This window comes from Uloborus diversus, chromosome 1 (assembly GCF_026930045.1).
Source record: "Uloborus diversus isolate 005 chromosome 1, Udiv.v.3.1, whole genome shotgun sequence".
Lineage (NCBI taxonomy): Eukaryota > Metazoa > Arthropoda > Arachnida > Araneae > Uloboridae > Uloborus > Uloborus diversus.
Window position 1 is genome coordinate 45156422 of NC_072731.1, and position 23394 is coordinate 45179815.

The following is a 23394-nucleotide window of genomic DNA, read 5'->3' on the forward strand; positions in this document are numbered from 1 at the left end:
TGAAACCTATTTGCTCAGTCAGGAGGCTCGATGGCACAACTTGCCCCTGGCACAACTGAATAGTTTCGGAAACTTTACTGAATAGTTTCGGAAATAGTATCATGATCAACAAATAAAATGCATAGAATAATAACTCGAAACCTAGGAATTTAAATAATGTTAGGAAAGTTTTTACACCTCAGTGTCCTTAGTGTCAATGACAATTGCAACGCAGGTCACAAAATTTACTTTTGCTTTAGAAAACACAATACATTTTTTATCTTGAAAACAGTCCAACTCTATTTTTCCAAACTTACACAAGACACTGAAACCATTAACCTGCTCACTCATATGACGCGACAGGTCTTGAAACCTATTTGCTCAGTCAGGAGGCTCGATGGCACAACTTGCCCCTGGCACAACTAACCCCGGTCTCCCCTACATAATTTTGAAGAAACTAGCATGGTAAATTTTCTTTTCATATTGGATTAGAAAGGGAGAAAAAAAAATCAAATAAAGTTCTAGAAAATTTTTCGCTCAAAAACAGAAGTGTCAAGAATATATCAGATTGCTCTGAAAACGAGTTAATAGTTATATTTCTCATTGTAGTTGTAAAAAAGAAGCTTAAAAGAAAGTTAATGAATAAAAGTTTTGAGAAGAAAGAAGTTACTAAACGCTTAATGTTGTAAAAATTTTGTGCAGTACGAGATGTGACTTTTTTTTCAAATCAGGCTCTGATTAACATTTAAAATAAGTAGTAAAAACTACAGAAAAAACCCCAATAAATTGCCTTCATTTGCTGAATTTGTTAAATTTGCATTAGCAAAAGCAAACTTCAAGCAATCCAATTTAACAATATTTTCACGCTCAGCTTACGAGAAAATTTCTTCGTAATGCATAAAATTCGATCAATTTAAAACATAAGAAGGGAACAGCAACAAAAAGCCGCAAAGAAGTAAATCCCGCCGAGGTAATGCGTTTTTCCTTGTTATGCCGGGAATTAGGAATCCGAAAACCGTAGCAGCTTTGCTTGGTCTCATTACAGAAGTCTGTTGAAGGAACAATAACGGGAGAAGTTAAGGGAGGAAAAGAACAAATGCAAGGAAGATATAAGTATTTTCTGTGGCCTAGTTATCGTTTGGCCATTTTTACCTCATAAGCTCTACTGATGTGGTGTTAATTCCATATCATTACACTTCTCGTACTATCCCAGCGAAGAGCATCAGATATCATCTTCGTTCCCCATGGAAGATCATATATTGATTTGCAGTTTCTTTATTCCAGATTACATGGTATTCTGCAACTTTTTCGTTCATATTTCCTTTTATGCTTGTATGCTTGTATTCTAATAGTTTGTTTTAGATCTTCTCTTTTTTTTCACTCGATTTAATCTTTAATAAATAAAAGAGAGAAAGGCCGGGGAAAGCATGTATTGTCACATATTTACATTTTTATATGTATAATGTTTGCATGAGTATGGTAGTGTATGTTAGTTTTCCAAGAAATCTTCTAGTATTAGTAGCATTTGGTGTCTTTCCAATCAAAAAATGTCATCAAAAGTATTAAACTTGGGTGATGCCAGGTTAAGGATACAAACTGATCTATTTGTGTTTGACCATGTTTTTATGTTAAGAAATAGAAAACATGCATTGGCAGGTTATTTATGCCCTTATTTCACTTCATTCACTGAAAGATGAATTCCTCTGAACCATCGTATATTTTAATCGACATTAGTTTTATTGGAATTTTGATTTTTAAAGTGGAGCAGGAAAAGCTGCAAAAAAAGAGCTTTCCACATTTGTATTTTTCAGATTTTTTTAGGCATCGTAAAACATGCGTTGGTTTTAATAATAGTTTTTTTAAGAGTTGGTTTGCTCATGAACTGAATGCCTATGTGGATAATTAGCAGATAATTAAGCAATTGGAATAAGTTATACATAACTGCATTAAGCGTGAGAATAGGTGCCAATCATCGGTGTAGTGTCAGTGGGTCCTTCTTAAGCAATATCATCTTGAATTATTAACTTTATTTGGAATGATGAGATTAGAGCTACTAAAGCAACTCGAGTTTTCAAATTACCCTACCAAAAACGATTTCTCCTCTTCCCTGTGTTTCGAATCGAAAAAGAAAAAAGAAAGTCCCCGTGCTTTATATATTTCTCACAATAATTTGAAAACGTTGGCCAAACATTTTTTTCCCAATCGAAATGTTATTTACAGCAATATAAGTTTATATGCATTTAAAAGCAAGTCAGCTCAAGGACTATAGCTAGTTTTGATCAGGTTACTAAAGTTCATAATAGCTTTTATTCGTTACGTCTTGCTTCTTCTTAATAACTCTTCATAAAATGTTTCTCGAATGTTCGTTTCAAAAATTAGGTCAAAATCGAAGTATAATAAAATAATTTTTCGAAAACATCTCAAGTTTATCTTCCTTTTGAATCGCTAACGGTTTAAAAAACATACAATATTTTCAATTTTGTTTTACACTGACTAAATATGAAAATAATTTTTCTTTTTAAAATATAATAAAAGTAAGTATTTAAAAACCACCAATACATTTAAATGATTGTGAAATTGAGAGTCCGTTTTAACTAGTTAATGTAAAATATAAATTCGCACAAAACATTGAGTAACAGATGCATTTAATATTTTTCAAACCTACCAAATATGGGCTTGTAAGTCGTTTGGCTTGGTACTAAACAGGATGCTCTTGAACCGAAAAATATTAAAGCTTTGTTTACGTAAGAAATATTTGAAATGTTTTATAAACTTTAAATTAAGTTATGACGGTCCCTCTAACGCAACACGAACTACTAAAACGCTGTAAACAAATTTCCATTTACATATAGAAATAAATGCTGAGTTTATGAATTTGTTAAGAATCTGTCACAGTAAATTATCAACAAAACGTTATTCACGAGTTATTGTTAAATTGTTTTTTAACATTCTAATATTGGCAATGGAATGAAAGAATGACCTCTATTCTACACACCCATACTACTCTGGACGTGGGGAAAATCAACCAATAAGCAAGTGGAGATCGCCATGACGTCATATGGTCTTATTGATCCCAATTTATTGTTCTATGTATGCGTTTTTCTCCAACCTAGTTTTCCTTTATTTCTCTCCGAATTCTTTATTTTCCTTTTCTCAATATATGTTTTGGGATCGTTTATTTTGGCTCCCGAATTGCTGTCTCCTTATCGCATTCGCTTGATTTCATTTTGCACTTCAAACTCAATTTAGATTTTACGATTTTTTCCCTTCTAGTATAGTTTATTTCATTTCCCTGTAAAGATCGAAAGCTTCCGCAACAACATAACAGTATAATTACATTACTTTAAACTACCCTTTTGCATTCTATCCCTTGATTATATAATTGAATCAACGAAGTATCTTGATATTACAACAGTTTAAAAAAAAAAAAAACGCATCTTAGATTTAAAAAAAAAAAAACGCTTCTATACTAACATTGTGTCTTGTTTTGTGTGTGTGTTTTGTATTTTTTTTTGTTTATTTGAAAACTCAAATTTAATTTTTAAAAATCGTATCTCAATATCTGTGTAAAAAAAATCCGTGCAACCGAGGCCTTCGAGGTGCAACGCAAGTCGTTAAGTAAAATTCCATTATTGTTAACAATTAGTAAAGTGAAATTTGTTTTTTACACTATTTTTTCTTTTGATGTGGAAGGATAACCTTCGTCTTTTACAATACAGTCGAGCCCGCTTAATGGAATATCGGATAATAGAATATCCCGCTTAATGTAATAAAATTCCAATGTACTACATCGTTGATGTGTGTTATTTTTATGCCGGATAATGGAATATCCCGCTTATTAGAAAATTTTCTCCTGGCAAATTGCCTATTCCATTAAGCGGGCTCGACTGTAGTAATAAATTTCATCAATATTTTAGACAACATAGTTTATGCAAATTTATAATATATCTTTACCCCATACGACTTTGGTATATTGCACAAAATAATAAAATAAGCTCTCTCTAATACAACCATTTGCTACTTAATTACAAACTTCCAGAACATTATTTAATTTCTAAAAGCTTCAATTAATGTTTTGCGTAACGCAAGTTAAAAAGGTAATGGATATTTGTGCTGTTACTAGCTTACTATACTCTTAATAATTGAAACTAATTTAAATTTAAAAGCGTAGATAAAATGAAGTCACAGCTATTACTAAGCTTTTCATTGCTTAAAAAAAACGCTAAATAAAGCAAAAATCAATTACTGAAGTACCGGTAAGAAAAATACCAGTTACAAAAGGATTACATAGGCGAAATAATTATGTAATTAAGTAAATGCTTTAGCTTCATTGCAGAAAGTTCTTATATTTCAGTATTAAAAAAAATATATTCGACTGCGCTGGGAAAAAATTATTCTCTCTTCTGCGTTCAGATTTAAAAAAAAAAGTACGATTTGGAGCACAAATTAAATCAAACGCTGCTACACAAGGATGGATAACATTAGGTAAACATTCAGCAAACATCATTTGTGACGTCATACGAAGTCACGCCTTCTTTTGAAAATCTGACACTAATATATATATATATATATATATATATATATATACACTGAAGAGCCAAAAAAACTGGTACACCTGCTTAATATTGTGTAGGGCCTCCGCGAGCTCGCAGAAGTGTCGCAACACGACGTGGCATGGACTCGATTAATGTCTGTAGTAGTGCTGGATCCAATTGACACCATGAATCCTGCAAGGCTGTCCATAATTCGCTAAGAGTACGAGGAGGGGGAGATCTCTTCTGAACATCACGTTGCAAAGCATCCCAAATATGCTCAATAATGTTCATGTCTGGAGATTTTGGTGGCCAGCGGAGCTGTTTAAAGTCAGAAGAATGTTCCTGGAGCCACTCTGCAGCAATTTTGGACGTGTGGGCTGTCGCATTGTCCTGCTGGAATAGCCCAAGTCCGTCGGAATGCACAATGGTCATGAATGGGTGCAAATGATTAGACAGGATGCTTACGTACGTGGCACCTGTTACAGACACATCAAGACGTATCAGTGGTCCCATATCAGCCCCACTGCACACACCCCATACCATCACAGAGCCTTCACCAGCTTGAACAGTCCCCTGTTGACATGCAGGGTCCATGGATTCATGGGGTTTTCTCCAAACCCGTACGCGTCCATCCGCTCGATACAGTTGTAAACGAGACTCATCAGACCAGGCAACGTGTTTCCAGTCTTCAACAGTCCAGTGCTGGTGTTCACGGGCCCAGGCGAGGCGCAAAGCTTTGTGTCGAGCAGTCATCAAGGGTACACGAGTGGGTCTTCGGCTCCGAAATCCCATATTAATGATGTTTCGTTGAATTGTTCGCACGCTGACACTTGTTGATGGCCCAGCGTTGAAATCTGCAGCAATTTGCGGAAGGGTTGCTTTTCTGTCACGTTTAATGATGTTTCGCAATCTTCGTTGGTCCCGTTCATTCACGATCATTTTTCGGCAGCAGCGATGTCGAAGCCTGGATGTTTTACCGGAATCTTTATATTCACGGTACACTCGCGAAATTGTCGTACGGGAAAATCCAAATTTCTCCTCTACCTCGGAGATGCTATGTCCCATTTCTCGTGCGCCGACTATAACACCACGTTCAAACTCGCTTAAATCGTGATAACCTGCCATTGTATCAGCAGTAACCGATCTAACAACTGTGTCAGACTCTTGTTGTCTTATATAGTCGTTGCCGACCGCAGCGCCGTATTCTGATTGGTTCCATATCAATTTATTTGCATACGCATGCCTATACCAGTTTTTTTGGCTCTTCAGTGTATATATATATATATATATATATATATAAATTCTGCACTCAACTACCTGTATAAATATTATGCAAATCAGTTTAGAATGCAAACGTTTAAATAAATAACTTAAAAGTTAAAACCATAGCATACAGATATAATTCATTATCAAGACAACACATAAATAACTAACTGCACATACAACTCTTCACTCTTTGTGTGAAAAATAATGTTTTGTTATTCATAAATTGATGTTTTTTTGTTTGGTCTCAGCATACGTATTTTACTTTTTAGGTGTCATGGATACGCAGAAGGGACTTCCATGTACTTACTGTGGGACTGGCAACTTACACTGCAGACGACAGATTTGTGGCTGTCAATATGGAACGTTCAGAAGACTGGATGCTTCAAGTGAAATTGGCCCAGCTATCAGATGAAGGGCTTTATGAGTGCCAAGTCAATACTCATCCTTTAATTAGTTACTTTGTTACACTTATCGTTCTAGGTAAGCTTGAAAAGTTTTTTTATTATTATTATTAAAAAGGGTATTTTCATATGCTAACTGCAAACAATCTTAAATGGATTTCTAAGTAAAACGTAAAACTTTATAAAAATCCTACTTCAAAAAACCTGCATAAAACTTCAGTTTTTGTGCTTTATGCAGAAATGCCAACATTTGTTATGCAGTTTTATTGCATTTTTATGGCTATCTTGTAGTGGATGAGCCTAGACATTAACTGATATATTTTAAAAAAGGAAGTAATTACTCTGCGTTTTCGTCACTGTAATTTCTCCGTGTTTTCGTTAGGAAGACATTTTGAAGTTTAAAATAGTTCTTGTTAATGTAACATCCTATCGTAATTAACTACTTAATTCATAAGCATGTTCCCGTTCTTATTGATAAAGAGTTGAATATTGGATTTAAATGTTTCTGTTCCTACTTAAAGAATAGTGGGCAATTGATAACAAAAAATGCATTTCAGAACTCGATATTTTAAGTTGTTGCATAACTATTTAATCTTAAAAATGTGCTGTATAGGATATTCAACATAGAAAATTACTAATCGAAAAATGCATAGTAACATCCGAAAAATTAAGTAATTAACAAATCCAACTTAAAAACGTTCGGACACTTTCGGGAATCAAACGTTTCAAACAGACTGATATCCATTTCGAAAACATGTTCGTTTCACATTTAATTTTATCCATTTTCAACCGTTTATGAAAGTGCTCATATACAGTGTGGTTCAAAAGGTACGCCCCGTACTTATTAAGTCATATTGGTCTATCAGCTAAAGTTATTCCACTAAAACTTGAAACATGGTTGTTGTCAGTGGGACGAAAAAGCAACTTTGATTTCGATTTGTTCACATACACACCACTTTCGTAGTTTCATTCTAAGCTTTGTGCATTTATGCATACATATTTATTTTTAGGCGTTTGCGTACGCGTACAACATTAAATAGTTAAGCTGTACATCATCTAAAGTACTTCAGAACACATTTTATGCATTGCGATTTATCACTTGAGGTAATTTGGAACATATTTAAGCACTTGACATGCCCATGAATACAACAAAACACACACTTCACTGGTTTCCGAAATAACCTTTCTCGTTTCGATCAGAATGAATGAGTACCGACATTCAATTCTTTCCCTTGTCGATCACATAAATCACTGAGAAATCCAGGTTCCATTAGAAAATCAAAATGTTCCCAACCCATTTTGCGCCACGTTGGCGACTTTTGGTTTAGACCACGCAACAGTACGTCTCATAAAAAAGCTTGGCAATACCCTGTAATATTTCTTCATATCTTCCTCCTCCTGAAGCGGCAAAATCAATTTTGTTTACCAAACGGGAAACAAATTCGAGTTTCGTGCAAAATAGGCGTAAATAAATCTATTGCAAATGCGATTTACTCGCGAAGACTTGACTAGCGTGAATTAAATCACGTTTCAGGATATTTATGGGATTATTTCTTCAAGCATTTTATAAGACTTATGCAGTACCAAAAGATTCATTGACCATTCTCTTATTTGTAATACAAAACATAAAATTTGCTTCTGTTTATCTGGAGCACTTTGCATGAGGTGTTTGGTAACTTCTATTTATACATAATTTCTAATACATGATAAAAGCCGAATGAATGATTTTTGTCGATAGAGTATAGCTGTCTTTCTACCTAAATACCATAAACACGGGCTACTCTAGCCCATATGTAAAAAAATTTCATTATTTTTTCACAATAATTTTGTAACTATTTATATTTCCAAGCTGTGGAAACTTGTTTTATACATCTAGAGACCTCCTAATTTAACTTTTGAATCGTGATCAATTTATTTAAAAGTATGTTTACCCTTTATTATTGTTTTTTATTTGGGCCAATGTTACCCTTGCGTTTGGGTTACTTTGGTCCAAAGCGGTTTTCCCTATTTAAAATCATTGTAGAACTAACGACAGCCAAAGAAAGAAGTGTGCTGATAGAGAAAAATATTTATTTTAAAGAAAAATACAAGAAGTTTGAGTCACACATAGGTTTTTAAGGAAAATGATTATTAATATTTTAAATATGTGTGCATAACTAGTTATTGTCTCAATTACCGACAATGAACAGTCATATTTTCATTAGCTTTGGAGGTTGAATAATTTTATTAAGATAACACCTTTCTTAAAACAAAGGATTCTAAATTTGTGGTCACTTCCAAATATTTTTGGTGCATTCCATGCTCTCAACATTTACTCCTTCTTCTCTCCCATGAGCAGCTAGCTATCTTTGGAAACCTGATCTCCTTCCATCCTACAAAAATAAAATTCCGTAAACTTTCCAACAAATTCAACAGTATTCGAAAGAAGTAGATGCAACTGGGTGAACTTTTTTCTTGAGGTTTAGAAAAAAGCTTTTAATTCCTCTTCATCTTCCATAATGAATGCCATGCAATTGAGCCCTAATGAATTGAGTCTGCAATCTGTCTCTTTATCCGTTGCCGATAATCCCAGGTTTTTACTTGTGTTTTTCCTGTTTAGAGTCTTAGTCTTAGATATTCTTTACTTTTCCAAATCTCTCTGACGGATTTTTCAAGTTTTTATTCTGGGCCAAAGTAGGTCGTAATTTTTAGGTTAAGAGATATGTTGTCAGCGTCAATAAACAGAACGTACCTGAACAGAAATGAATATTGCAACTATACTACGGCATAGAGTATTAACTAGTGCCTATAAATAGATACTTTAAAGAGCTCTTGGCTGATGTAGAACTGCTTATACATGGAGAAGTTTGAGAGATTATGAAGGCACATGTTAACACATGGAACTTAGAACCACTAGTGTTGCTTCTTGAACAAAGCTATAGAACTGCTTGGAATACATAATTGAGTGCTTGAAGGTGCTCTCTGATGAAATATGTCAAAATATGTTGAAACAATTGTGCCTTGAAGGTCGACAGATGACGTTGTATCTTTTTCTCCCTTTGGTTCAAAGAAGGATCTATGGCCAAAGTAGCCCGGGTGTATGATATTATAAAATATAAAAAAATACTAAACAAACGAAATTCAACTTTTTGTATGGTCTCCGTTGCATTCAGGGAAATCACAAGCATAATAATTTAATTCGAATATGAACTATTTTACACTAATGCTACTTATATTTACCGAGATATGAAACGAAACGCAGCGTTTCATGACTGACACCACATTAAACTTTCAGTCAATTACATCATTTAGAGGAAACTATAGCGTGAGAACTATTTAGTACTGGTATTTTTACGTAAAATAACATAACATTTGCATTTATTTTTCAATAACAAAGAACGATTAACATCTTCGCCTCAAAGCAACACTAAGTTATTTAATTGAATGGAACACACTAAAATATCCTAATTTTGCTCTGAGGTGACGATATTTTGCTTTTTTATTTCAAAAATATATTATTTATTTGAAAGAACAATAGGTTGCAATATCATCATCTGCATTCTCCCTACTAATTTTGAGTTTGAACATCGCCCTAAATTTTGGTTCAAATGATTCATTTTTTATGTATATAATATATTTCAATGAAGATTGTTTCCCTATATAAATGTAATGTTGGGTACTAGGGGATCACATATGAAAAGTTAGATTTTCTATTATTTCACTAAATCAAACCAGGTATCATCATAAGAAGAAATTTGAAACAAGAAATGGCACTAAAATTACGCTTAAAACATTTTTTTTAAATAATTTAAAGAATAAAATGTATCACATGTTTTTCTTTTATATCGCTATTTTTTAACACATTATGATGAAATAATGACCAACTATAATATCATACACTAATTTTCATGTGTAATTCAACTCAACAATTAACTCTTGTTAATTTAGAAAGATTATTATATTAAATAATCAATATTCAATGCTGTGATAATTACCACTGAAACATAAAAGTAATACAAACGACATTTGACAAAGAATGGATACGAGAAATGATCGGGCAACACAAATTATTCAGAAAACCAGTTTAACTACTAGATTGTGGTCTCAAAGAATTGTCTTCTGGACTGAGAAGTTAACAAATATTGCAGTTACTTTGAAAATTACGAAGCATTATTAACTTTTCGAAAAACAATCTTCACAACATCTCCGTGGTCGAATTGGCGTATCTGAAAATGACCAAATAGAATAAAATTTTAGCAATCGTCGTAAAATAATTCTTGAAACATATTAATTTGTTAAATGGGCGTGCTACTATTTTAGAAGGTGTACGTAAAAAAATTGTTTTTAATGGAGACAAAAATATTATTCATAATTGATATATGATGTTTTACTTTGGTTTTATGTACATTATAAAATTATATTTTTTTAAACTTATTACTAATAAGATTTTATGTTTGTGTGTAAATTGTAATGAAGAGTGCATGCAACATTTAGTAATAAATATATTTTGAAATGTTCCGAGAAAAAATAATGTTGGTGTATAAATGACGAAGCGTTGAAATTAACGTACGCAATACATATCAGAATTTCTCTGTTTGTATGTAAAGTGTAATGAAAAGTGCATGCAACATTTGGTATTGAATTTCTTTTGAAATGTTCTTTGAAATGATAATGTTGATGTGCAAGTGACGAAGCTTTTAAATTAACGTTCACAATGATTCTACGGATGTCTTTTACTTGTACGTAAAATGTAGTGAAAATTGCATGTAACATTTAGTGTTAAATTTCTTTTGAAATATTCTTTGAAACTATAATATTAAGCAAGTGGCAAAGCTTTGAAATTAACGTACGAAATGATTCTTTGGATTTCTTATGACTATACAAAATTGCTAGACTGGTACGATTATCTAAAGGCAGCGGGCTGAAAATTTCGTACATTGCTTAAAATATTGAATTTTATTCTGCACATTTATTTGCTTAATATGTGAAACAATACACGCATAATATGCATTAGACAAATGTTTCGAAGTTTTATTTTATTTACAAAGCTCATTAAATAAACGGATATTTCCTCCTGGAAATTTTCAAACATGAATTTATAACATTATGGTTACATACCATTTAAAAAAAAATAACGGGACATTTGTTACAATCTATTGTTGAAGCTGCAATATGTTATTTCTTTAGGGTTATAATACATTTCTCATAATGATGAGGAGAACGAAATTGTCCATCACTACTTAATGTATGTAAAGTTGGAATGAAAAGCTAAGGAATGCGAAATACTTTGATCTATAATTGAATAGAAACAACGAAAATAGCATTTGGGGATTCGCCTTTAGCGTATAATATTCATTTCTCAGAACAGTAATGTGATTATTTCTGGGACCTCGAATATGTTGCATTAGCCTTTGTTGCATATAGCCAGTGAACAATGGTTTTATTTAATAAAAAGGGTGCATTAATGGATGAAGTTAAAACATCTTATGGCAATGACACTCTCACAAAATTTTGTACTCTCTTGGAAAAAGTAGGAAAGCGTTTAAATTTGTAGACTGAATTTGAGTATTTAGTAATAAAATCTAATAAATACATGTCTTAAACTAGTTTACTATTTGTGTAAACGCATAGTAACACCATGATTAACTTTATGTATTAGTTTATTCTAACATTCTAACATATTATTAAATCTGAATTTTCTGTTCATTGCCGTCAGATAAATTCATGGAAACATGCATTGCCCCCCCCCCTAAAGCGTTATATGCTGGGAAAAATGCAGTGTAACTTTTTTCGGTACAATATAAGCTCAAGCAAAGGTTCCATCGCTTTGAATCATTAAAGAGAGATTTTAGAAAAAAAAAAAAAAAAAAAAAGAAAACATTACTTCGGGAAAAAAAGCAAACAAAAACCAAACGTATTTTGTACTAAAAATAATATAAACTGGAAAAGTAATTTCTTTGTGTTGACTTCCTTTTGCTTTCTTCGCAGATGTGTTTTATCAGGCTTAGAGTGTGTAAATCCACTTCAGCTTGGTAGTACAACTTAGTTAATGAGCTCTGTGAAAAATCCAATGTATGTTGTGTGTTTGGTTAAGAAACGTAGAGTTGTTTACATATTATCGGCTGAATGAAGAAGGTTAATGTACTGTCATACCGATAAATAGTACATATTTGATGGATAAAGAGAATTGTAAGTTATTTTACTACGTGTTGGTGATTAACTGCGTATGTTGCATCAGAATTTAATGAAATTACAATTCCTTTGCAGCCAGAAAAATGGGTCCGTTTTCAGCTGTAACATATCACGGATTATTTTACAGTTTTCGCACTGATTGAGTGCTTTTACCTTAAAAAACCTTAACAGTTGGCGGAAAAAAAAAGAAACTGGGTATTTTTAATTTTTCAAACGCAGTTGGTGCCAAGAATTTGTTAGTGCGAAAAATATCTAAAGGAGACCGTGAAAAAAAATACCTTAATAAAATGCAGTTGTCAGCAAGTACAGAAAACCTTGAAAACAAATTTAAACACATTACATTTCACTTCAGCTATTGACCGTTCACTATAATTTTGTCTATTTAAGCTATTACTACTGCACTTTCTCAGAGTTCAACACGTACGACTTCCAATAGCATGAACGAGTGAAGAATTTGTCTCTATTTCAACAAAAAAATGCACAATTATTTTATTACCTGATTGACGAAAAGAAAATGTAAAAAAAAAATACAAAATCATTTAATAACTATTATCTATGAGATCATAATCAAATTTTTTTTGCATTGCTTCGTGGATAAATTGAAGTTCCCTTTTTCACTTGCAATTTTTGTATTTCCTTTTCTGTCTATAATCGTTATCATTATAAATTATGTAATATCCTCCAGCAGTTTTATTTCCCTAAAACGCACAGAGTAAAATTCCTCCACACACTGATACATTAAATTTTGTTACAGTTCCTAAGTCCTCAATACGGGAAGCTCCCGATCTATATGTGAAGACCGGAAGCTCAATCAACTTGACATGCGTCATCAGTCAAAGTCCTGAACCCCCAGTGTTTGTCTTCTGGTACCACAATGAGAGGATGATCAATTACGATTCGTCTGGTGGAGAGATTACTGTTCATAAGGCTGGGCAAGATACAGCCGTTAGTCGCCTCTTCATCAAAAATGCTCAGCCTAACGATTCCGGCAATTATACTTGTTGCCCGTCTAACGCAGATGCTACCAGTATTAGCGTACACGTGCTCAATGGTAAGTTTTTATCGTTATGTGCATATGCATGCAAAACTTTTTTTTTTTTTTTGACTTTAAAATTACGTGTAACTATTTTAGCGTTATAATACTAAATTTAACTCCTAGTTTTTATGCATAATATTGGTGCTTGAACTGTTGGTGAACACCCAAGTTGGATTTTAAATGTTTATCGTGGATGTGGTTTTTCAACGATTAAAACAAATCATGAAAAAATCACTTTGAAATAAGCAAACTGTAACTTCCTACGTGAATGATTCATTCGCGTAAACTACAAGATATTTTATTTCGTTGTTTTCCAACATTGAACTTACATTTAGAAGAAAAAGTTTACAGACAAATATTTTTAAAAGCTGCTTATTTGTTTTAATAGATAAAAATGAGATATTTTAACGGTCTATAAAAACTTCCATTTTCAAAATATTGTTTTTTAAGATGATTTTTTTTTCGAGCGAAAAATTCATTTATGGCAGCAAGGAGCACGGAAAAGAACTTTTTATTACATGTTGTAGTTTAGCATTTTGAAATGGTTTAATCAATTATATATATTGACACTGTGGTTTTTTAATGGCAGACATCTTTTCTTATCTATTTATTTAACAGTTGAAAAAAAGATCTTCTTTTCTATCACAAAGCACTCTACCTAAGCTGAAAAGAAAACAAAAACACGATAATTTTTAAGAGTGCAAAGTTTCTACGATGCGATGCGATCCACCAAATAGCAAAACGTAAGAGTAACCTTCTTTTTGTTTTTCAAAATGAAAAGAGGAGGAAAAAAATTCTTTAAAAAAACTTGTTGTGCTAAATGTATTTTTTTCCGTTAAATAACCAAGAAAAAGAAAGAAAACGGACAAAATACAAAATAAATTATCAAAATATTTTGCAGAGGAAAAAATCTTACGCAAAAGAAAAGAAATAACTTCCTTAGATTTTCTACTTCACCGACCACTTCTGGTTATCTTTATGCCTTGATGATAATAAACATTTTTGACTGACCAAGATTAAATTTTAATTAAGCGGAGTAATGTTGCGTCATCTACGTGTTTTGTAGCTCATTTTTTAGAAGTTGATGCAAGTAACAAAAAAAAAAAAAATCACGAGTAATCATTATTTTTTTATGAAAAAAATTTCAAAGCAAAAAACAAAACATTATGATTTTCTACATCAAGGGTAAGTGCTACTTCTTTTCTAGAAATTATCATCAAAATCTTTGTTTTTTATCAGAAACTATACATTACAATCATTAAGTTTCCTGAATTTTACCACATGAAAAACAAGGTTAATTATGGTGCATAAAGAGCTTGCAGTTATTTTTCTAATTTAAAAAATATAGCTTCATTTATAATTAGTAAATTTATTACACATTGATTTTGAATGTATCTATGCAGTTTAAATACTTTCGAGTGATGTTTTCCGTTTAATGTTATTTTAATACTAGAATTACGGCGGTCTTCGTATGCCTAAAAATACGAAGGGGGGTCATCGGGACCTTTTGAGAAGAAATCTGCATAAATCCCTTCATAATGTTACGTATTTGTAAAAATAAGTTACAAATAAATTTTTATAATAAATGTAGTTTATATAGAGATTTTGACTATGTATAATAATGTATTTAAAAAGAGTTTAAAATGCCCTTAACATAACCAGCGCTGTTTCAGGTGCATTTCAGAAACCAGCGGCTAATGCTCCCATTTGGGTACAAAACCATTTTGAATGCTTCAAGCTCTTGCATAGTTCTTGTAACCCTATAGTGCGGGTAGGGGAGAAAAAGCAATTTTCTTGAAAACTTTATATTACTACACAGCATGATGATTTAGGAGAGGTCAAGGAAAGATTAAGCTTTTTATTAAACTACCGAGGATCAGTTAGCAAAAGAGTGTGCTTGGTGTCAAATGACCCCGCCAGTAATTCTAATGTTCAAAATAATAATAATAATAATAATAATAATAATAATAATAATAAAGTGTTTATCGTTATTCTTTAGAAGAATTTATAAAATAATCATTATAAAGATCATGTGAAAAATATTTTTTGCTTTATCAAGCTTGTGACGTTGTTTTTAAATTTAAAAATCTGTGGTAGGTGAAGCGTATGATTTTTATGCTTTTTATTACTGAGCAATCAAAATTTCCTATTGATTTTACTATGCAATAGTTAAGTGTATTCTCATTTTTTTACACCCTGAATCCCTAACTTAAGAAATGGTCAATTAACACTCAGTTCTTTAAGGGACTTATTTTAGGCATTATCATTCATCAGTGATTAAATAACGGATTGATAGTATTTTTAAAGAGATATTTTTCATTGTTTCACGAATTCGAAGGTTAAACATTTGACGCCATGCAAAAAATAAATATTTTTTTTCCAGAAAAAGGAATTTCATCGAACTTCAAAGTTAATTAGAACTAAAGTTAAGCTGTTTTTGCTCAAATTTGAAAGTATGTTCTCCGTTACATGACCTATCATTAACTAGACCTTTGTATTTTGCAAACTAGGGGATAATGAAATGGGAAAGGGATCTTCTTTTGATCACTACAATGTTTATGTTATATTGCAAATGATAAATGTTACCAGTACCGTAGAAAAACGCTATTTTTCAGGAGCGTTCCTAATGGTGACTAATTCACCAACTTCGTATGAGAAAATCAAAAAAAAAAACCTAACTAGATCCTCAAATTGGGTTAAAAACGTTTTCAATCACAGTGACTTTACTTCATTGTTTCTGATATCAACAAATTAAACGATACTGCAACTAAACGGAAGTTTTATGTTCGGAATCGAATGCGTTATCTTTGAAAAACGAGTCAAGTTATATATTACGGCTGATAAGGCTAATCTAGCCTAGTAAAAGCAAAGCTAGCCTCAACATTACTTTTTCTATAAAACTTATTCATAATAGGTATATAGTTTGAACATGTAAGCCAAAACTCCATGAGATAAGTCAGTGTTATTCATAATATTTGTTTTCTTTTATTTTTTATGTTAGTTTCTTTATTAGGGCTTTTTTGATGTTTTAGCTTGATTTTTTTTCATTGATTAACTTTCTAGTTTCATGTAGTTTACCATGCAAATATGAATAATGATTAGTAAAACAATTAAAAAAATAGTTTTGATCATTTGATGAATCAAAATATAGATCCACTTTTATTTTCTTCTTAAGGTTTATTTTATATAATAATAACCTTAAGGCTCCAATTTATAGTTTCTCTTAATACCTACATTTTTTGGGAAATTCTCAATGTGCCTGCAAAAAGAAATAAAAAAAGAAAATCCTGAGAGACTTAATCCGAGCGAGAAATAAAATATATACCACTTGGTTTAGTATTTCTTATATGTGACATTGAAGTAGAAAACGAGTGTAAACATGAAAATAAAATTGTCTGTATATGTATAGAAAAAATGAACCGGAAAAATGCGCTTTTCGTGGATCTTAACTTACCAAACAGTCTGGAAGCCTATATTCTCTTAGAAGATGATGTTTTTTCTATATAAGGTAAGAAAATAATCTTGAAATAAAACTGGTAAAACTTTCTATGATGCCTACAGAGAGACGCCATACGTATTTTTTATTAGCCTCACATTCTTTTATTTTTTAATTAATAAGAGCCTTTCACTGCAGCTATGGGTATTATTAAAAAAAAAAAAAAACTGGACGTTTTTACCAAACACTTATTAGAAAATAATGAAATAAATGTCGAATACTCGTTATATACCCTATCGTTAATCTTCGCTTAAATGTCTTTTAAGTATGAAACTTTACTCTCTATATTGATATCAGATAACTATCACCTTTATAATAACATTGTGAGTTTAAAACCGTTTAACCGCCGAACTATTGACGGATGATCAAATTTGAGTAATTTTTTGAAATTATGTCTATTTATGTCTAGTAAATACAGAAATAAAATAAAATTTCCAGAAAAAAATTTTTACTATGATTTTCAGTGTGTTCCATTTTTGGAACATTGGCGTTTTGCATGAAGTTTTTTTTTTTCAGAGAATTTTTTTAAACTAAGAGGTTTTGAATGCGGTTTTTATCTTAGCATACTTTATTGCGGAAAAAATAATATTTTAAATTGCATTTGTGTACATATCAGAATTCAGAAAATCCAATACTGAAATATCTAATGCCCATCATATGAAAGGAAGCGTTGCTGGTGAAGTCGTTTGTCGCAATGGAAACATTTCTTAGTCGTATTTTTTTGCACACCGCGCAACGTCCTTGGGATGCAGATACAATATAATGTCCGTCAGACATTCTTGACCGTTTATGTAAATGACAACGAGGCCCTGGAGGACTTTCCACTCGTACTTTTTTTCTAAGGAGGTGAGTTATTTCTCTTCGGAACTCTAAATGCTTCATCTTGACTTCGTGTAAATCATAATGAAGTAACCAACTAGCTACAACTGAAATATTCAGCGCATTACTAAAAAGATTCCACCACCATTTTTTACTCCTCAAATGAGGTCTGTAGCTCCCTAAAAGTTTATCCAAGACGTCCACACCCCCCATTCCTTCATTGTATCTCTTGATAAGATGAGGTTGTGGCACATCTATCTTGCATTTCTGCGCATTTGAGTAACATTTTACAGATGCAAGTGGCTCATGTGTATAACAATTAGATGCTACTGTAACCACTGCATTATCTTTCCAGCTGCACATGTACACTGATCCATCAGATCGATAGTCAAAATTTCCGCGATCTTCTTTAGAAAGGGCTTTTTTGGATTTCCGTGGACAATGGCCAGTTCGGTTTTCACGAATTGTTCCTGTTGCTCGTACACTTTTTTTTTGATAGCTGAGAAATTAAGTCATATGATGTAAAAAAGTTATCAAAGTATACTTCATGCTTAGACGTGTCAGTCAAAACTGATAATAGATTATTTACAACTCTGGATCCTAATTGCACATCAGGGGATCCTTCTTTTTTGCCTGAATAAATCTCCATGGAATATGGGTATCCACTTGAAGAGCACAGCATCCAAATTTTGAAGCCGAATCTTATTGGTTTTCATCTAATAAACATTTTACATGAATGCCGACCGTAGTAGGGAACCATAGATTCATCTATGCTTAATTTTTCATGAAATACACCAAATTGTTGAGGGTTTTTACACAATTCTTCGTAAATAAGGAAAACTTTTCTTAGTTTGTCATTTTGTTTTAATTCATGGTTGTCCATCAAATGAAAGTTGTTTTTTATTTTTCGAAAACAATTTTGAGGCATAACTGTTAGTACAATTGGCACAGATGTATCTTCTGCACTGCTCCAATACATATCTTTAGAAGGAACAGAATGGTACCCACTGAATAGCAACAAACCAAAAAATTGTAGGATTTCATCTCTGTCAACATCTATTCTTCCTCAGTGATATTGCCTAGTTCATCAGGGGGTAATTGGCATATATCTACATCTGACAAATCCGAATCTGACAATGTCTCTAAATAAGCCACAGCTTGTTCTACAGTAAGAAATCTTGTAGACATTTTTTAACATTTATGAACAGTTGGTATACGTCAAACAGAATTTCGTTTCGCCCGAAAACAAAGCTAGCGAATTATTGAACTGCATTTAAAATGTGAAGAATAAAACTCTCACTAATATTATTTTTTATTATTACGTGACAATGCAGCTGTCCGAGCAGGTGTGGATTCGGAGCCATATAGTCCGTCAAACAGAAGACTGTTATTATTTTCTTTGCTAACGAAACGAAACGTCATATCCTTTCAAAATATAAACTTACTTGGTTTTACCAACATCTACATCAGAGTTCATTCAAAATGAGAAAAAAAAAAGAAACATATATTACGAAAAATGAAATTTCCCCTTGGAAATCGAACGATTTACTTCTTGGAAATTTGACTCCCTAAAAGCGCCAATGTTCCAAAATTGGAACATGCTATTTTGAAGGGGTACACCTTTCGGAAATATCATTGTACATTTCTACAAGCATTTTAAAATCATACATTGAAGTATTTTTCACAACTATAATAAATATCATCACATTTTCCGAAAAAACCAATTTTTGGTAAATTTTATAAGAAAAAGTTGCAAAAAGCTAAAAAAAACACTCATCTTTGAAAAATCGCAATAAATAATTGAAAACATATAAACAATCAAGCAGGAAATCAAAAAATACTTTGAAATAAGACTAAACTGTGTTAAAAAAAACTTGTTTATTTTAACGTTATTTCTTGGGAAAATTTTCACTTAAATATGATGTTCCATTTTTGGAACATTGGCGGGTAAACGGTTAAGTAGTCGCACACTTTTTTGCATTGTAAAATGGTTCACTGAAACCTCGAAACCAATGTCTGCTATCAATGTCTGCTTGAGCTTTATCTTGGCTGTTTACTACTATTTTTTTGGTACCAAAATGTATTTATTCATTAAAAACATGGTAGTTTATTTTTAATAGTACACCTGTAACAAGCCGCTTTTGATGACCCAATCAATTCGTCTTTTTGTATGACTGTGCGTTAATATACAGTGGGGGTTAAAAAAAAATGCATCACTCGCGCCACAAAGGAGAGGAATATCATCCCGACTGCATCCAACACCCAGTCAAGCATCCCGTATCCCAGATGATTTGGGGATGTATTTCTGATCAAGGAATTGGTGAGCTTAAATTTGTGCAAGGAACAGTAAACGCTGGGGTGTATATAGGCATTTTGGAGAAGAAATTGCTTCCTACTATCCGGGTCCTTTTCATTTGAGTTCCAAACGTCATTTTCCAGGATGATTCTGCTCCATGCCATAGGGCAAAACTGGTAAGAAACAATTTAAAACGTTTATCCTGCCATTGGACATATTGACATGGGGTTAAGTAATTTCTTTTCTCTAAACTCACACGCAGGCTCAGAAAAGGAAAAATGAGCATGGAGTTAGCAGTTTGCCTTGGCCCAGAAACAGCTCCGATCTAAGTAAATAATTATCGGATTCCTGCTGTTAAATGTTTATTTCATAAGTTTTACGGAATTTCACATACGTTCATCCTTAATCGGTCGACCAAAACTTCTCACATAATCCCGTTGTTGTGAAAATGCGAGGGTGATGCAATTTTATTTTACCAGTATTGTATATATGAATTACCTGGAAGGAAAGGGGTTTAAGTTACGAAATTAAAAATTTGGTGATAACTAGTATTATTTTCGAAGAAACACACCCCGTTTGGTGTAAAGGTACGATACTATAGTAGCTCTGCCAGGTACTGTTACATAGAATGATTTTAAAAAACCTTTTCAAAAAGAGCCTTCCTTAAACCAGAAAGCATGCATTTTACTCAAAACTTTCAAAAGTCCATTTACGTCAATTCGCTTCTCACTGCCACATGTGTAGAATAATTTCTTGGAATTTGAAACAACAGATGTAAAACAAATGTATCATGTTCAAACATATACACTCATACACATGCACACATAAAAGACGAAGGTTTGACCACTGAGAGATGGTGGATGACTGTGAAGTGGAAACATCATTTGTACCATTTCGTAATAAAGTAGACTGCAAAGGGTTGAACTTCCTTGCACTTGTTTCAGAATTGTCCATTTTCGTGGAGGTGCGATATGGAAAGGACAGTTGAAGATCGGAATTTGAAATTGGTTCTAGAGCTGAATACGGTAACTTGACTGTCCTTGGCGTTACGCCGATTTTATTTTCCTCTCGCCTCCCTCTCCAGCACCACCGTCGACCGGCTCCTCCCGATGCTGCTCCTCTAGCGAAAACCGTCTCCAGGTTGCGTGTCCACATCCTACACACACACACACACACACATATATAAACCTACCCACACATACACACACCCACACAAACACACACGCCTACATTTACACACATACACACACCCACACGCTCATGTATGTACACACACACAAACACAACGCCTACACACATATACACACACAAACACAACGCCTACACACATATAAACACACACAAACATACACGCCTACATATACACATTCGTGATTGCGAAAAACAAAATTTGAGTTCAAAATGTTAAAATTCAAATCAGTTTTTTTTTTTCCTTTTTTTTAAGCAGCCATTGGTTAGAGACAACAACGCAACCTGAAATTAATTTCAATTAAAAATTGTCGAGAGTAGGGTTGCCGTGAAGCTTTCAAGGCTTGTCATTTTTACTTTCTCACCCACTCAATGCAGTTATTGCTGCAATTTCAACATTTTAGATCTAAAAATTCACATAACGAAAATATACTAGGAGTACTTTTTTTAATATCAGCAAAATATTGCTGAACTCAAAAATATGGCACTTGTCCTTTGTTTCTCCTCTACCTATTTTAAAGAATGCACTTGTTTTATCAAATAGTTAATTAGGGGCGTTTGTTTGCGGTCGGACTATATGTAGAATCAACCCAATAATAAGTTCTCGCTGATTCAATATATTCTAAAATATAACAAGCAACCTATTACAAATGTTAGAAATGATGTTTTCACTTCAAGGTCATCCGCCATTTCTCAGAGGTCAAACTTTACCTCTATAAAAATCACCTTTTATTTTGAAGTTCAAGAATACTGCTAGGAAATAAAACTGAAATAGTTGCGATTAAAATCCAGAAACTACAATTTTCGAGCGTTCTTCGAAAACCTACCCGGTTTGGGCAATCTCCCCCCCCCCCTATATTTATTATAATTTCTGTTTTAATACTTTTAAAAAAATCTCCGCGTACAAACACACTCAAAATAAACCGCTTACTGTACTAAGCATTTATGCAAACTCTACGAGTTAAACTTTAAAAATGCAGCTGTTTTGACGCTTTCAAATGCAAATCTTTAATTTCTCCCCCCATCTCAAGTAAAAGAATTCGGTAAATGTCGTCAACCTACTTTTATAAAAAAGAAGTTAAAAAAACTGCGAGAACGCAAGTTTATTCATTACTAAAAGAGTTCAAGACGCTAGTATTTTGTCATTAAACTATACAAAAGAGGAAAAAAAAATATTTTTTTTTATCAATGCATGTTATCCTAAAGAATTTTTCGATGCATATTTTTTTTTACTCTCCCAAGAACGAAAAAAATTAATGAGAAGCTCATTTATTTTTTGTGGGTTAATTTAGATTGAATCAGGAATATTAAAAAATACTTTTTGTAGAATTGCACTTTTGCTTATTGAGATTCCAAATATGAATTATCCTCAATTCCTAGCTCTTTCTTTCTGCATCATTGAAGATTAAATTAAATTTTTCAGCATTACACTCTTTTTTTTTATTTTAACATTCATTCGGCAAACAAACAGAAAAGCACTTTTTACCTGTAAACTTTGGGCTAAGAAAGAACTTGTTTTTTTATGAAGTCAAGGAAAAAAAAATAAATCATGCGTAGAATAAATTAAAACTATAAAATTTAATACGGGTGGCTCGAATAGGAAATCTAATATGGATTCTGGATGAATCAAATAATATGGTGTGACGAAAAAAAGACGTTTAAAAGCAATATGAACTGAAATCAAAAGAATAGAAATTGAGCTAACGATGTACAAACTTAATGTCGTTTTAAGATGTTATACAGAAATATAAGCAGCCAAAAATAAATGTCCTTCTCGAAGTATATTAATAAAAATTATTTTCTGTAAGGGTATTTTTTCGCAGTACTAATAAAAAATTTTATCCAAAACTTAAGTGTTATAGTCTACCCATTATGCACTATTCCTGAAAATAAAATTAATATTATTCTTGAGAAGGCTGGGAAAGAAACTTCCGATAAACCGAACCACCGATTAATCGAATATTTTTTTCGGTTCCTTAGGACTTCGAGTAATCGATAGTACTTAGACATACAGCTAGACATACCCACTTGTGTTGTACGTTAGAGTCGTGCATTGTAAAGGATCTTGTACAAACGAACCATTATAAAGTAACACGGAGAAAAGAAATTTTATTACTAAAAACACCACGTTTATTTTTTTTTCAAATCTATATAAATAAAACAGAATATGTATGTATATATACATGCATGTGTGTAATATGTGCGTG

At 32.5% G+C, this 23394-nt stretch overlaps 1 protein-coding gene across 1 annotated transcript in view; it reads left to right on the forward strand.

Moving 5' to 3' along the window:
• LOC129229523 (zwei Ig domain protein zig-8-like) overlaps positions 1-23394 on the forward strand; it is a 284088-nt gene that overhangs the window by 240027 nt on the left and 20667 nt on the right. The window contains exons 3-4 of the mRNA XM_054863846.1: positions 6050-6260; positions 13107-13403. Coding sequence (XP_054719821.1) covers positions 6050-6260; positions 13107-13403 — 508 coding nt within the window. The remainder of the gene's footprint in view (positions 1-6049; positions 6261-13106; positions 13404-23394) is intronic.